Below are 16,694 nucleotides of genomic sequence, written 5' to 3' on the forward strand. Positions count from 1 at the left end.
AAGAGTATTCTGTTGTATGGATACACCAGTTTTTGTTTATCTGTTCACCAGTTGATGGACATTTGGACTGTTTCCTTTTGGGGGCTGGTGTGAATGGTGCTGCTAATGAACATTTACCTACAAGTCCTTGTGTGGATGTATGATTTCATTTCTCTTAGGTAGATAGCTGGGAGTGAAATTGCTGGGTCATATATTTATGTTTAACATTTCTAGAAAGTACCAAACTGCTTTGCAGAGTGGCTGCAGCATCATTCTACCTAACTATAAATTTCCTGAGCACCAGATAAATATCACTGTGCTATGGGGGAAAAAAAATAAGGAAGTGTCAGACTTTTGAACAAAATCTTATTTGATGTTGTGGTTGGGGGTGTATGCTCCCTTTTTTCAGGGTTGAGAACTTTGTGTTTTGCCGTGGCTGAGATTTCAGAGAGCGACTTTCAGGAGTGGCGAACGGTCTATCACCGGGCGTCCACGTCCGTGCAGAACAGGCTGCTCAAACTGGAAGAGAGCTACGAGTTAATTGAAAAGGTACGTGGAAGACTGTTTTGCCCGTAAGGAAAGTTTGGTTTCCAGAAAACTTGTCTTAATTCAAGGGGCCAATAAAATTAAAATCAAAATATCTTGACACACCACTAAACTGTTGAATCTCCTCCGGTCTAAGCACTGACAGCTCTTAAAGTTTTTGCTGAAAAGTCTCTGGAATTGCTTTATATAGATCTGGGCTCTTTTCACAATTTTGGATCAAATTTAGTCTCATCTAGCAGTACCTTTGCCAAAATCTTCCATTGCATCAGCATTGCTGAAGGTGTGCATGCCTCCTGCTCACACGCAGACATGCACACAAACTGCACACACATACATGTGTGTATATAGTTAATGAAGGCATATAATGTGTAATACAAAGTAATATAATAAATATACAGCTTGTGTGACTCCATAGCCAATCATATAGAATGTGTAAGTGAACAACCCAGTGCTTATACCTGGCCTGTCATTGTTCACTTAGATACATCCATCATTTCTGCCACAACTATAAATATCCTCATTTTACCGACAAAGAAACCAAGGCTATTCAGCCAAAAAAGTGATGGATACACTATGATTGATGCTGCATAAATAGCAAGAAATCTCGCTTCCTAAATTAAAACTAGCAGACATTTTTATGTTGTACTTACCGTGTGCCACGTGCTGTTTGTAGCACTTGAATCTATTAACCCAGCGGTCCCCAACCTTTTTGGCACCGGGGACCAGTTTCATGGAAGACAATTTTTCTACAGACCAGGGAGGGAGGATGGTTGCGGGATGATTCAAGCACATTACATTTATTGTACACTTTATTTCTATTATTATTACATTGTGATATATAATGAAATAATTATACGACTCACCATAATGCTGCCAGGAGGCGGAGGTCAGGCGGTAACGCGATTGATGGGGAGCGGCTGTAAACAGATGAAGCTTCGCTCGCTCTCCCGCTGCTCACCTCTTGCTGTGGGCCAGGTTCCTAACAGGCCACGGACCTATAGTGGTCCATGGCCCGGGGGTTGGGGACCCCTGTATTAAATTATTTAATCTTCATAGCATCCCTTTGAGGTAGGTAGTGTTAATTATCCCAGCTGTGCAGATGAAGAAATCAGGGTACCAGAGAGGTTAAGTAATTTTACAGATTACTCGGCTCATAGAGGGTGAACCAGAATTCTCACTCTGGCTCCAGAGTTCATACTCTTAGCCACTCGAGTATCTTCATTCTGACTTCCTCATTACATAATTCCTTCAACTATACTCACGTTTATAAGGCATAGACTCAAACTTGCTTCAAGTTGATCTTGCCTTCAGATGAGTGACGACTGACATGTTTTTTCTTCGTCTCTCTCAATGTACTTCCTGTCTTGGATGGTAGCCAGCACCATGCCTGTCTCCCTGGACCCTTCCCTCCTTCCTGTCCCCGCATGCCGCCCACTCTGTGTAATACCGGCAGTGGCATGGTACAGCTGGAGGTGGTTTTCTCTGGTATGCAGTTGCCACTTGTGACTCTACTGCTCCCCTGTCTTCTCAGTGGATTGAGATCACTTTAGAAGCTAGTTTGTGTCTCATCTCTCCCTTATATTTGAACCTATTTTGTATCCTCCTTATTTCTCAGAAGACTTGTGATAGCATGTATGGAACCCTCCAACTCGATAAATCCCACCACCGCCACCAATTTTAGATGTGCACACACAGCAGGAGACTTGTTATTAATTTATTGAATTTCTCTCTCCCTTTTTTTTCTAATATCCTTATATATGGTTATGTCTTTGGAATATTAGTGAAATAAAGTAATTTTTTATTTATGAGACCATGACTATAATCTCTTTCAATATCTCCAACCAAAGTCCCATATTGTCTTAAAGTACTAATGGTATTGATTCTTAATCTTTGGCTTTTCTTGCTCTTTTGAGAAGTTAAAAAAAAAAAAACTGTTTGGAAATGATTCTTTTTCTCCTGTCTCCTTTCCTACACAGCCTGAATATAATGTAGCCTTTTCCCCTGTGGCAATGGTAGAATTAATATATAATAAGTGAATAAAAATATTTTAAGTGGATTCTAACCATTAAATTTTGTTTCAACTTGAAGTGCACTGTAGCAGATTCTGGAGTTCAATGTTTAATGTGCCTAACATTTTTCCTGTGAATGTCCTAGAGTTTATAGATTCGATTTTATAGGTTTAACAGTTGTGTGTGTGTGTGTGTGTGTGTGTGTGTGTGTGTGTTTAATATGTCATTAAATTTTGACTTCGCTCTTTTAACTAAAACAGATGTTCAACCTTTCTTCCAGCAGATGGCGATCGCGAGTCACATTGAAATTTAAGTTGCCTGGGGAACTCCATTACATGTATTTATATATTTTTAGTTTACAGATACAGAAGCCTCCCTTATGACTGTCTCTTACCTAAAATAAATGAAAAAGAGAATTTATAGCTAATCCCTCTTTACTTCATGATAAGCCATGCTCTCTGTTATTGAAAAATCAGAAAGGTGAAGAGATGGGTTCCCATGGTCAGCCAGCTTGTTCCATATAAGGACTGATTTTCTAAATCCCCTGAAACCATCGTTTCTTTCAGTAATTAACTTAGGTAACTTTCATTAAGCGGTTAATGGTTGCTAGGTATCAGGGATGCACAACCAATTAAGGAACACTCAGTGTGGCCCTCTGAGTGTCATGGTCTGAACCAGTTCCTCCAGGAAAGCCAGAGGAGTGACCCACAAACTTGGGCCATAGCAAGCTTTCAGAGAGGTGGTAACTTTTGAAATGAGCCTCAAAAGATTATTTTACCAGTTAAAGGAGAGCAGAGGTCCTCTTAAAAGAAAAAGAATAGGCACAATGACACAGAGGGGTCCCTGCAACTAAAAGCTGCTTTTCTGAAAAATGATTCTCCCCCCTGATCGTTTGGGGACTGTGGGGTGAGAGCGGGTCTCTCTTGGTCTGAGCTTCCATTCTTTGTTAAAATCAGCTGGGATTGGTATTCAGGAGGTGTTGTGGGGGACTGTTACCACACATCGTAGTGAGGCAGGTTTCAGTGTGTCAGCACAGGTTCTGCTGGTGTGTCACTCTAACTTAAATTTAGCTGTCATAGTCCTAGGCTCATCCGTTTTGGCTTCTTCCTTGGCTACTTTAAATGAGACTCATTTATTGTAATCTATTTTTCATATGCTTGGGATCTGTTTTTTATATAGACCATAATATTGGACTTGTAAGATAATGACTTTTAAACTGTGAGAGTGGTTTTCAAATCTCTTTTTTTCTAAGAGCAGGACCCATTTTCCAAACTAAATATTGCCTGAATATATTTATATATTTTCAGTGTATATGTAATATACAGAAGCAGAGCTTCTCTGGTTAACAAGTGGAGAGGTGGGGAGAAGCCCCTAACTGTCTCTCCCTTCAGACCCTTGCCCTCATCATGGTCCACGAGTGGCTTTTCAGGACTCTGGGGCTCCACGGAGCACAGTTTGGAAACCAGATAATATTCCGTATGTGTGTGAAATTTTTAGGAAATGTGCTTCTCAAAATTTCTATAGATATTTTCCCTCGCTTTTCAACAAAAGATCAGAACATCCTTGTGGTCATACACAAGACGTTTCTGGCCATATTTGAATTAATGATGCAAAATGCCATTGACACATTAATGGTAGCATTACATTAAAGGCATTTAAAATGTGGAAGATTTGTAGAGCTTTTCCTGAAATCAAGAATGTATTTTTAATAAGTTACAAAATAAGTGGAAATGTTATAATATGGTTAAGGTTGTACTTTTAAACCCTGCTGTCTGTCTTATCCCTCCAGTGTTTGTTCAAACAAGTAATTCAGTTTTCAAAATTTAGTTAAAAGCCTTATTCCCTTGGGGGCTATAACACCTAGCATAATTCCAAAAACATGTATCAAAATAAGCCAAGAACATCCAGGAAGATAATGCCATGTGTCCCCTGGTGCAATGCTTTGTTACTTTTCTACCCAGCTCATCTGAGCACTAGAATGCCCCCCTTCACCTTCAGGGCACAGTAAGGGAGAGAGGATGTGAAAGGTTTGAAAAAGTTCTCTGGATAGGGTTTTCCCTAGTAACAGTCATTTTTAGAGGATTTAGGACTTTTACATCCATCTATAAAATATCATCAACATCTCTGCTACACAGTTGTACAGTTTGGTCTCCAACACTTGCATTCAGATGGTAGACTTTTCAGGATTAAAAAGAAATCATTTCTCTGATGCTATGAGTTGTTTCAGGATGTTCCTGAAACATCTTTTTTCTTTTACTAAATAAAGGTCAGGAAGGTGACATTTATTACTAGGAAACCCAAGACATTCAGGAGCAAGAAGGCTCACATAGTTAAAATGCCAAAGGGATTATGAGAATCACATCAGATATTGAGGTGTCTTTACCCAGTTTGAGGAGAATTGTAGCATCACTTGGGTTTTGTGGACAGAAAACACCTTTTCGTCTCTGTTCATCACCACTTGAAAGAATTTACAATTGTCTCATTCTTTCAGACAGCACACTTGACCTGTTTTACCTTCCTTAGCCTATTTCTTTTGAAAGACAATGTATTTGGACTTGTAATTTAGATTATGAAACCACTTATAGTATTGGTCTATGTTTTTAAGTATTAGATTTTTTTTTTTTTTGCAGTACGCGGGCCTCTCACTGTTGTGGCCTCTCCCGTTGCGGAGCACAGGCTCCGGACGCGCAGGCTCAGCGGCCGTGGCTCACGGGCCCAGCCGCTCCACGGCATGTGGGATCTTCACGGACCGGGGCACGAACCCGTGTCCCCTGCATCGGCAGGCGGACTCTCAACCACTGCGCCACCAGGGAAGCCCTAGATTATTTTTTAAATTAAGAATTTATTTGTTATTTGGTCGGGAAAGAATTGCAAATAAATAACAGAATAATTATCAAGTCTTATACTTCATTAGCAGTGGTTTCTCTGTAATTTCTCACCTTCCTCTTTGATCTGCTACTTTATATTTATTTCTAAGACACAAATTTATTTGCCTCATACTTATAGTATGCTGCTGGATTCCTTTGAAAATTAGTGGTACAGAGGGCTTTGATCTTACTTATTGGGGAATATTTTATAATTAAACCATTGGTCGAAATATGAAGGTATTCCTTCATGGTAAATAGAGTTTTTGAAAAATTTTTATATTTATTTGCTTCAATAGGGAAATGCAATTGCATGAATTACCTTCTAATCACTTCTGATGTTTGAGAAAGCAAATTATTTATCTTGAGCATTACAGAAAACAGTGAGATATAATACTTGTATAGTATTTCCCTGGTGATAAAATTGTTCTTGTCTTCTTCTCTTATTATGAGGCATAAATTACAAAATATGCTTTTTGAAAAATCAAAACTTACCCCATACTTTTATCTGTTAATGTTTTTTAGATTAATTATGGGTCAGAGAGGATCATTTTTGAGCTTAAGAGTAATCAAAAAGCTACAATTTTGGCAGCATTTAGCACCCCTTTGAATCAGATAGCTGTGTTGTGTCTTATATGCACAAATTTTTATAATTCATAGTTAATATATATCTTCCACTAGACTGAAGCTTCATGAGAGCAGGGATCGTTTTTATCGAACTCATCTCTGTGTCTCCAAGAACTGCCTGTCTGGCCTGTATTAATCACTGAATAAGTATTTTATGAATAAATGAATGAGTCAATTAACTAATTAATTCAAAGGCTAAATTTACTTAGTAAGAGCTTGCTTAACGAAAGCCTGCCTTCTGTTACCCACATAGTTCATGCTTTCTGCACATTTGAGGATGTTGGTTTCAAATGCATTGTCACTAAGGATACTTTAGGGATGTGTTAGAAAAGGTAGCTAAGGATTTTAAAGGATGCATTCGTTAGAAATTTAGACTCAGTCATTTTTTTAAAAACCTGTCTTCCTACTTATTTAACACATGAATGTGGGACACACTTGGTCGCAAAGATTCAACAACAAATGCCTCAGCACTTGTCAGGCTCTGTTGTGGACTCTGGGGGCACAGGAGGGGGAAAGGATGGAAAAATCCCTGTCTTCATTTCAGTGCAGGGAGATAGGCAGTAAACTTAAACACTGGAAAATGTCATTGCAGACAGGGCTTAGCACCCTGGGCTCCGCGATAGGCACCGAGATAGGACAGTGAGGTAGTTAGTGGTCTTTTTTTTTATATTATCTCCTTGGTTCCTTCCCAAAATATGGTTGACATTTCTGGGATTTTTTTAGAAGACTGCCTTGATGTGGCATAATACAGATTGACCACTACACTCGGGGGTAACTAACAGCAGTCCAGCACCCTTCCCAACATATGGTGGGGAGTGGTGTAGAGGATTCCTAGAGAAATAGAAAAGTTAATGAAAAACAGAACTTTTCCTGAACATTTATGACTGCCAAATTCACAGTCATTTCTGTATTCGAACTGAATACTTTTTCAGATAAAACCACCCGTTTCTATTCTTAGTAGCTGCCAATATCACTTTCATTTGTACTAAAAACTGAAATGTACTAGATGAAAATTTACATGATGTACTGGTGATTTTGTGGTTTCAAATTCCAGTAGTTTCCTGTTTTACTGTTTGCTTAAGAACATTTGCAGTCTGTCAGCTTATCTACTAAGAAGACCTGCCAGTTTTTGAGCCTCTACTAAGCTTCAAGTCCTCTGCTCCTTAACTTGATTAGTTAGTTCCAGGGGCCTCTAACGTGGGGTACACAAAATGAACCATTGGGGTAAGCAAGAAAATGTTATAACTTCTGTTTCTATTTATGTTTTACTCATCTCTTTTTTTTACAATTTGTTGTTGCATTTTGCAATGTATATAATTTATTAACATTAACAAAGCAAATCGGTTATACAAAAGATATAGACACACCTAGTCTTAGGTAAGTACTCAACATCTTTTCCTACCTGTACTCAAAAAGCAAAAAAAGGTTAAGATAAACAATCTGTTTTCATCCTCAAAACAACTCTAGTACAGCCATATTATTAGCCTTATCTTGCTGATGTAGAAATTCTTAAGTTATTTGCTGAAGGACACATAGCCAGTAGTTGGCAGAGCAGGGATTCAAATCCCAGTTCTGTCTTAATTCCAGATCTCACGTTCCTAATCCGTATGTTATTCTGCCAGCACGGTTTAAAAGAAAGCAAGAATGTATGTAAAATGTTGGTGACTTGAAAAGTAAAATGTAACCACGTGTGTAGTTGAGTCATCATGAGATCAGCCCTTGGGGTGGGGAGGCATGGTATTCAGGACCCGTCTGCGTAGGAAATGAGGCAGGCTGTGTGCACTCTGTGTAATGTAATGTACTCTATCCTCCTTAAAAATGAAGGTGGGGGGCTTCCCTGGTGGCGCAGTGGTTGGGAGTCCGCCTGCCGATGCAGGGGATGCGGGTTCGTGCCCTGGTCCGGGAAGATCCCCCATGCTGCGGAGCGGCTGGGCCCGTGAGCCACGGCCGCTGAGCCTGCACGTCTGGAGCCTGTGCTCCGCAACGGGAGAGGCCACAACAGTGAGAGGCCCGCGTACCGCAAAAAAAAAAAAAAAAAAGAAGGTGGGAATATGTTTTTCATGATTTTCCCTCAACTCGTCTTTAGAGTCTTCTTAGTGAAAGTACTTAATGTTCCCTTAGATCTCTGATCTCACGCTTCTCCTTTCTGGCTGATCGATCCCTAATTATGAACGCTTTGAGGTAGACTTTCCACACTGGATTTTGCTCTCTTCTCACTCCGATAAGATGGATGTGTTGTTTTTGCAGGCTATACCCAGTCGCCTCTCAAATCCTGATTCTTTTCAGCTGGGTGTGTGAATTCTGACCTTATTTGGCAAGCCCTTGGCTCAGTGACAATTCAAATATGATTTCTGTGGTTCAAAAAGCACCAAGTTAAAACCTCCTTCTTGGCCTTGGTTGCCTGATTTCTCCAGAAGCAGGCTAATGAGCCATGCCAGTGATTTAACGCTGTTAGTCTTCGTGTACTCTAGCTCAGCTTAAACTGAAAGGACAGAGGTATGAGAGTCTCTTCTGTTAAATAAAACCCCTTTGTTGTGTGCAAAGAGATGTTGAGAAGAGAAGCACAAGAGTGAATGATGCCCAGTGGAATGCAGACCAGAGAGAAGCCGGTGATCTTTGAGAGCCAGCGTTGTAGAATGGTTCTGAGAATCCCATGGCCACCAGGGCCTCTGTATTCCAGAGGTACCGTATCTTAAAGCTAAAGAGTATGGTGACTGCCACAGTCTTCCAGCTGGTCTGGCAACCTCCATTCTTCCCCATCCATCCCCAGTTGGCCACCGGTGAACTCTCTGAGTGTAAATCTGATCCTGTCCCTCCCCTTCTACAGTTCTTCCCCAGATGCCCTTTGCCTTTGGAATCCCAAACATAAAAAATAGCCCCTTTGATTTCCATTCCCTGCCAGTTTTTCAGGCTTATCGTTTTCCTAACTTACTACTCAGAGTTTGAGATGACTGATCCAATTTCATCCTCAGAACAACCCTATTAAATTAGCATTATTTAAATCACACACCTCGCTTCATTTATCGGTTCCATATTGACTAAATGGCAGCTTCTCAAACACAATGTGTATTTGCATAACTCTGTCTTTGCAACATGTGATTTCTTCTGTTTGGGATTTCTTCCCGCATCCCTCCCCACCTCTCCCAAGTGCCTGGCTAATTCTTACTTCTTCGTTTAGGATTTTGGGTCAAATGTTAACTCGTGTTGGATGGTTTTTTTGAGTCACTCAAACTAAGAAAATGCTTATTTCCTGTTTTTATCTTTTGTACTCACAGAACATTTTGTGTTTACTTCTAAGATAGTATATAGCATATAGTAAATTGATTATTTAGGGAGAGTACTGTTTTTCTCTGATGGTAATCGTATATTACAGTTGAGAGGCTCTGTCTATAGTTTGGGATTGCAAGGAGAGGAGAGAGAACTGGGACCAGAGGACCTAAGGCCAGGCTAAGAAAGAAGGGTCAGAGCTGACCCAGGAAGTATCAAGAGCAATCAGTCAGGATGGAGGCCGGTGCAGAGATGCGCTGCTCACCAGTATTATGCATCAAGGGTCTGCAAACTCCAGCGCAAGAACCACATTCACCCACTGCCTATTTTTGTAAATAAAGTTTTATTGGAACACAGCTCCATCCATTTGTTTACAAATTGTCTTTGGCCATTTTCACACTACAGTGACAGCATTGAGTCATTGCAGCACAGAATGTACGACCCTCAAACCCTAAAATATTTACCATCTGTCTCTTTACAGAAAAAGTTTGTCAATCTTGCTGGAGACAAGCAATTAGGTCCTCAAACCAGCAGCATTGTCACCAATGTACATTTCCAGGCCTCATCTCAGACCTACTCAGTGAGAAATTCTGCGGGTAGGGCCCACTGATCTGTGTTTAATAAGGCCCTCAGGTAAATCTGAAGACCGCTGCTCTCCATTTCTGCTCTTGTGGCTAATTACTTGGGGCTTGATGATGGCCAGGCAGCAGGGTCTAGGAGAAACAGGTACCAACGCAAGGCAAGGGGGTACAGTCAGAAAACAAGGAAGGGAGAATCCAAAGAATGGATTCTGAAGTACAGATTCGAGGAAGGAAGGGACTATGGTTGTGTCCCACCATCTTGCCCAGAACTACCTGCTCGGTGTGTGTGTGAGGGAATGAATGCAGACACACGTGTGTGTGTGGAAGGAAACCAGTCCCAAAATGCGAGTCTGGGGCCTGCAGGTGGAAACAGGAAACAGGTACCCCTGGCAGGAATGCCTCAGGACTGAGGCTGAAACCCATTCACAGAAACAGAGTATTACCAAAAACTGAACAACAGAGACAAATGTTTAAAAACCTGATGATTTACATAAAATTCTAACTTGCATTTAATCTCAGTTTTACTTTCCATTCGCTGCCTTGGGGTGTGTATTGATTCTTGGTGTCTTGTTTCTACCATCCTAGCTCAGCTGTACCCCAGTTTGACCTGACATCATTTATTCAACCTCCCTGAAGCTATTAACTGAATGAATCAGTGTAAAGCACGTAGCAGTATCTGGTATTTCTGTGCTAAGGAAATGTTTCTTCATCTGCCTAGTCACAATCTTATTTTATGTTGTAACAAAGGTTCCCAAATGTTACTACTATTTATTCATATTTACTCCAGTGATAAAACTTTATTTACCAGTATTATTCCTTTTATTTGTCTTCAAAGAAACTTCTGCCCGATAGTCCATGTTATCGTCTGAAGCCCAAGTTGATATGAGTTTGATAACTATGCTTTTCCTCATTTAGGAACATATCTTAAACTTTTAAAAAATATGAAATAATCTAAGCCCTGACACAATATTTGCTTATATGGAAATAGGTCATTTTAAGGTTCCGTTATTTCCCAATATATGTAATATAAATGTATTGGGGAAAAAACACAGTTTCCAAATCTGTCATAATGCATTTTACCATAGTTTTAAAATACTCTACATGACGTTTGTATCTTCACTAGGGTAGAAATTTTATACTTATATCCCTTTTTAAAAGCATTACATTATGAACATCTAAAAGAGAAGATAAGATTATCGATGACTTTTCTAGGTAAATAAGTATTATTTCATGATTTTTCAGTGATAACTAAATCTATATTATATCAAAGAGGCATCAACTGAAACCTTTATAACTTTTGGCACAGTGACATTTTGAAAGTAAAATTAGTCTTTGGAGGTTTTTTTTTTTAATTCCATAAATGCCATGGGAATTTTATCACATTTCAACACTTGCTGAATATGTAATTCCCATTGTGACCATTAGTGGCCATCTGTGTAAGGTAATACATGTTTGGGATGAAATTGATTATGGCCTAAACGCTCTTGTGTTATGATCAGGAAAAGCACGCAAAGTTCAAATCTTTTTTCCTAATGATCATTGTGTAGCTAAAGATATTCATTTCCAGAGGCTGAACAGCCTATCACTCAAGATCTAATCTCACAATAAATGACACCAGGGCCAAAGGAAAGGAGCCTGCAGAGCCTTCCACTAAAATTAGTAAATGCTGTACCTGAGGATAAAGGGAAAATTAACAGGCTTTCAAATGTAGTTTTTCTTTCGTAGGCATCAAAGTAGACCCACTGCAATTTTGCTAAATATTCAGAAATGTTTCATTAGAAATTCCTGTTATCATAGCCACCAACATGCTCCAAGTTAACCTACTTGTAACACTTCTCAGCGTATTTATTGCTGGCCCTACCTTTTTGGTACTTTATATTATCTTTGCCTGGTTTGGAAAATGTTTCCTTTTTACCTGTGCAAAACCAGCTGCTTTCCTTCTTTCAAATATGCTTTCAGTGTGATCTCCCCCATGCAGTCATTTTCTTTTTATTAGGTTTGTGCAGAGTAGTGTATACCCATGTACTTCCTGAGCTCATATATCCCCTTAAAGTAGAACTAGAAAATAGGCAAATAAACTTGTTGATATATTTCTAATTAGTGTATTCACATCTTGGCTCTCACATTATCTAGTTACCCCCGGGTTTTGTGAAACATACTACAAAAAAAAATACTTTTTTGGTTTAAAATTTTTGAGAGCTTATATTACTGAACTATCTTCATGATCGTTTAAAATCTTATCATGCTTTCTGTGGAATATCTAACATTTGAACACAACTATATCCTGATCTTCCCTGGCATGTGGGCCAGAATGATTTAGCTACTGATTTCCTAAGAGTAGCTGAAAGAACTGATGGAATCATTGTCTCAATGTTGAAATTACAGCAGTTGTGATGTTGCCATAGTTGATGCTGAACTGGTCTTCCTTTTCATTCTTGAACTTCTTGATGATGATTATTCATCAGGTTTTGATAGATTTCAAATCTGCTTCCCATTAAAGATAATAAAATAATGATACCTTTTTAAAGAAGGAAATTTGCCTTCCTGTCTTATATATTATATACTAGGAAGTCATGCATCAAGTGAATCTAATAGCTGCATAAGTTATTTGGAATATATTGAAGAGAAAATAGTCTAGATTGCAACAATACTTTAGAACATTTGGATTGAGGTTTTTTTTGTTTTTGTTTTTTGTTTGTTTGTTTTGTCATTCACTCACTCTGCAAATATACCAAATGCTGACTATCAGTGTTCTGGAGATACAGTATAAAGGTGAACAGAACCTGGTCCCTACTTTTCCTTTTTTCAACTTAAAATTGCACTTTTTATAGGTAGCCAGGGACCAAAGACTCCCCAGAGCTCTTCTCCAGCATCTCCTCGGAACCTGATGTGGTATGTCTGGGCTCACAGGGCCTTCTTTGAGTCAGCACTTAGTGCTCAGGCCAGCATTCTTATGAGGAATATGCCCAGGTTAAGGGCCCTTCACTCCCTCATGCCGAATAGGGACATCAGCCTACAACCAGAGGAGGAGCTGCATTTGTTCCTCTACCTAATATTACTTAAGTAGAAAAGAACTTAAAGAAATCAACGCTAGCCCCTCACAGACTGATGCCTACTTAATTTACTTCAGCCAACATTTATGGGGCAGAGACTGGGAGTTGACCACTATCTTGGGCACCATCCTAGACACAAAGGGACAAGAACGCGATGGGCAATACAGAGGATCTTGGTTCAAGCCCTGCCCTTCCGTAATCTATCAAGTTATGTCACTGTGACAAATCATTGCCCCCCTCTGGGCTCCCGTCTCCTCATTTGTGAAGAAACAAGGAGCTTGGAGGCATGACCCCTAATTTTGAACAAAACTACCAGAGTCGTATGTTTAAACAGGTAATCTTAATATGATAAATTAAGTATGTAAAGATGAGCAAAGTTCTATCAGAGCACAGCAGAGGGGAAAACTTGTTTTAAGAAGTAAAGGAAAACTTCTTTTGGACTTCCAGGATGAGCCACGTTTCACCACGCAGGGCCGTGGTGGATGTGTGTGTGTCTGTACACATACCTACGCACGTAAACACGTGCATGTGTGTATATGCTAACACTGATGCATAGGCTCGCCCATCTATATTTAAGCCCTGTGGCAGAGACTGCAGGCCAGCTAATTTAACAGCTATTCCTACTGCCCTTCTGCCTTGCCCCTCCACTGAGGCTGGAAGAGCTAAATACTAACAGTTCAGGATGGCCATGGAGCACCATCGGGCCAGTTGCTGTATTTGGAAATACACTGAGGACTTTTAGAAACCCTTTTGCTTTTCAAATAAGAGCTGGATACAGTTGGTTTTACCACCTTTTTCTTGTCTTCAGTGTGGCTGTTATAATTATAGCTGCGACAGCCACCTTGAGACACTGAGAGAGATCTGGAGAATGCGTGGAAATATAGTCAAGCCAACGACTTATACCCATAGCTACCCACTTCAGTACTAGTGATGTTAGAAGTCTTTATTTAAGCCACTTTCAGTCAGATTTTTTTCTATTATTTATAGCCAAAAACATTCCTAAGCAATATACTCATCAACTACACACACTCACTCTTATGTGTTTGTATATATATTTAACTTTATTTTCCATGCCTACCAAGACTTGGGGTTATTTTTAGACTTGAATTGTGATGCAAAGTAAATAGGACTTAATGTTAAAGGGAAAAATAGAAAGTGGAATGCTTTCTTTATTATTATCAACCCAGACACTATCCTTTGCAGTAATCTCCCTTGTATCTAGTCTGTCCTTCTCTGATACTGTAAATTAAAAAGTGAAGTCAAGAAGGGAGAAAATAGTTGAGAAGAAAGATAAATGCTGAAGTAGTTCATTCTGGAGGTTAGGTAATGGGGAAAATGGGTAAGACTGAGAATCGGTTGTGGCTTGCAGAACACCGTTGGGAAGGGTACCCAACTAGTGACAATGCCTGGTCACATGATGGAAAGAAAGATTTAAATCTTAATCCATTATTGCCCATTCCTATGTATTTAGGACCGAGAACACCATTATCTGTTTCCATTTGGCAGGCCAGTTTTCCCTAACAGCCAGGAGATTGTTCTCACTTTTCCCTCCATTTAGGAAGATGAGAGAAGCAACCATTCTTCTTCTTTGTCAGAGATGAGAACAGCTTTCCACAGTGTTTTGGTTGTGTTCAGTCTTGTATGAAAGATACCGTCTAAGGAGCAAGAGATCTTTAATGGTCTCTGACCTTCCACTATGCAAACATGGAACCATGTGAAAAACACTCAGCCCTGTTCTTTCTTTAAGAGACTAATGCTATCACTTTGTTTATTGCTCCTTTCTTCATCCTTTCTCATTGTATTTTGTGTCTACATTTCCTGACACTGCATCAAATTACAATTTAATAGTGTTCGCCTGTAACCTTACTCTTTTTCAAACAGATCACTTGGATTACTTCTTCACTGGTGATCTTCCATAGTTTTTGTTTTTATTTTTTCTTAATAGCTGCCTGCTCCTTTTTAACTGTGTTTGATTCCGTCCTTCTACATCTGTGTGTGTTTAGAATCAGTTCCTTACCTTAGGGAGGAGTAAGGTAAGACAGGTAGCTTCAGGGAGCCTAAGTCCCCTGCCTAAAGTACTGGATGAAAGTTAGGGATCCTTGAGAGAGAAAACTCAATGGGGTATTTGGAATTTACAACAAATTCATGAATTATCATTTAGTCTCTGATTTTAAAACATATATACACTTCAATGTTTCATTCTTAAAGAACCTAAACTTTTTTTTTTTTTTAATCTTAAAAAATGTTGCCACTCTCTTTCTCCAGAATCTTCAGCTACTTGGAGCCACAGCCATCGAGGATAAATTACAAGATCAAGTGCCTGAAACCATAGAAACGCTAATGAAAGCAGACATCAAAATCTGGATCCTTACAGGAGACAAGCAGGAGACTGCCATTAACATTGGTAATTCACCTAATTTAAACTTTAAGTCATGGTGCTTTTTAACATGTTTTGAAATATTTTAGAAGATAGATTTGAGATATTTCAAGATTTGAAAGATTTGGTATTTTCAGATTTCCATATTTGATAATATCATTGGGCTTGTCTATTTACTTATGGCCCCAGTGCCCCTTTAAATTTGCAATGATTGTATGTACAGCCAAACTTCAGCTCTTGCAACTATGTAACGCCCTCTCTCAACTTTGTATCCCTGCCTAGCCCCACCTCCCATCCATAATTGACACATGTAGGTAACCGTTCTGCTGCTGTCTGCCGAAGTCTGGAGGTGGGGATTATGGCAGGCTTGTATACCGACACTTGTTTCTGTGACCAAAGGTTATTTCTGAGATAGGAAGTAAGGTTCTTGCTAGTTTTCACTCATCCTACAGTTAATTCCAATTCTGCAGAAGGAGGTTGTATTAGGCAGCTCAGGCTGCCATAACAGAATACCACAGGTTAGATGATTTAAGCAACAGAAGGTTATCTTCTCACAGTCATGGAGGCTAGAAGTCCAAATCAAAATGTCAGCAGGTCGGTATCTCCTGAGACCTCTCCTCCTGGCTTGCAGATGGCCGCCTTCTCTCTGTGTCCTCGCCTGGCCTTTCCTCTCTGGATTCTCACAGAGCATCTGGTGTTTCTTCCTCTTCTTATAAGGACACTAGTCCTGTTGGATTAGGGATCACCCTTATGACCTTAGTTAACTGTAGGTAGCTCCTTAAAGACCCTACCTCCAAATGCATTCACAATGGCAGTTAGGGCTTCAACATATGAATGGGGAGGTGGGGACACAATTCAGTCTGTAACAGAGGAGAAAGCTAATATTCGCTGTTAGAGGCCTATAGTACCAATAATATGCAAGAAAAATATTGCTTTTTTCCCCCAATTCAGTAATAGTTTGTTGCCTGAACACTGTGAACCCTGACAGTAACCTCTGGATGATATTGATTTTATGAATTACGTGTAAAACTCTCCCAAAACTAAAGAAAGCATTTCAGCGGTATTCACAAGATGAAACCATTTTTAGAAAGTCATCAAGTATCATGTATCTAAAAACATATAACTAATACTCCTTTTAGAAGTGTGAGTAATGACAGTATTCTGTGATAAATACTGTATTTATAAATGTAGTATTTATATTAAATAGTATAAATGCTATAAATTTATAGTAAATTGATGTTGTTAATAGAGGAAACTTAACTTTTAAAAGAAAACTGAGCAGTAGAAGTTTAAACCTACAGGCCAAACAAGTTGTTAATTTTGATTATAAAAATTATCACTGGTGTTAGAGACAAAACGGAAAGAAGATGTGTGAGAATACAGAATGCTTT

At 39.3% G+C, this 16,694-nt stretch overlaps 1 protein-coding gene across 2 annotated transcripts in view; it reads left to right on the plus strand.

The window, feature by feature from the left end:
- Positions 1-16,694, plus strand: part of ATP8A1 (ATPase phospholipid transporting 8A1) — a 237,897-nt gene that overhangs the window by 120,706 nt on the left and 100,497 nt on the right. For both annotated transcript variants that reach the window (XM_082653094.1, XM_082653095.1), the window contains 2 exons: positions 389-528; positions 15,192-15,330. In XM_082653094.1, coding sequence (XP_082509220.1) covers positions 389-528; positions 15,192-15,330 — 279 coding nt within the window. The remainder of the gene's footprint in view (positions 1-388; positions 529-15,191; positions 15,331-16,694) is intronic.

This window comes from Grampus griseus (genome assembly GCF_964374135.1).
Source record: "Grampus griseus genome assembly, chromosome: 4".
Taxonomy (NCBI): domain Eukaryota; kingdom Metazoa; phylum Chordata; class Mammalia; order Artiodactyla; family Delphinidae; genus Grampus; species Grampus griseus.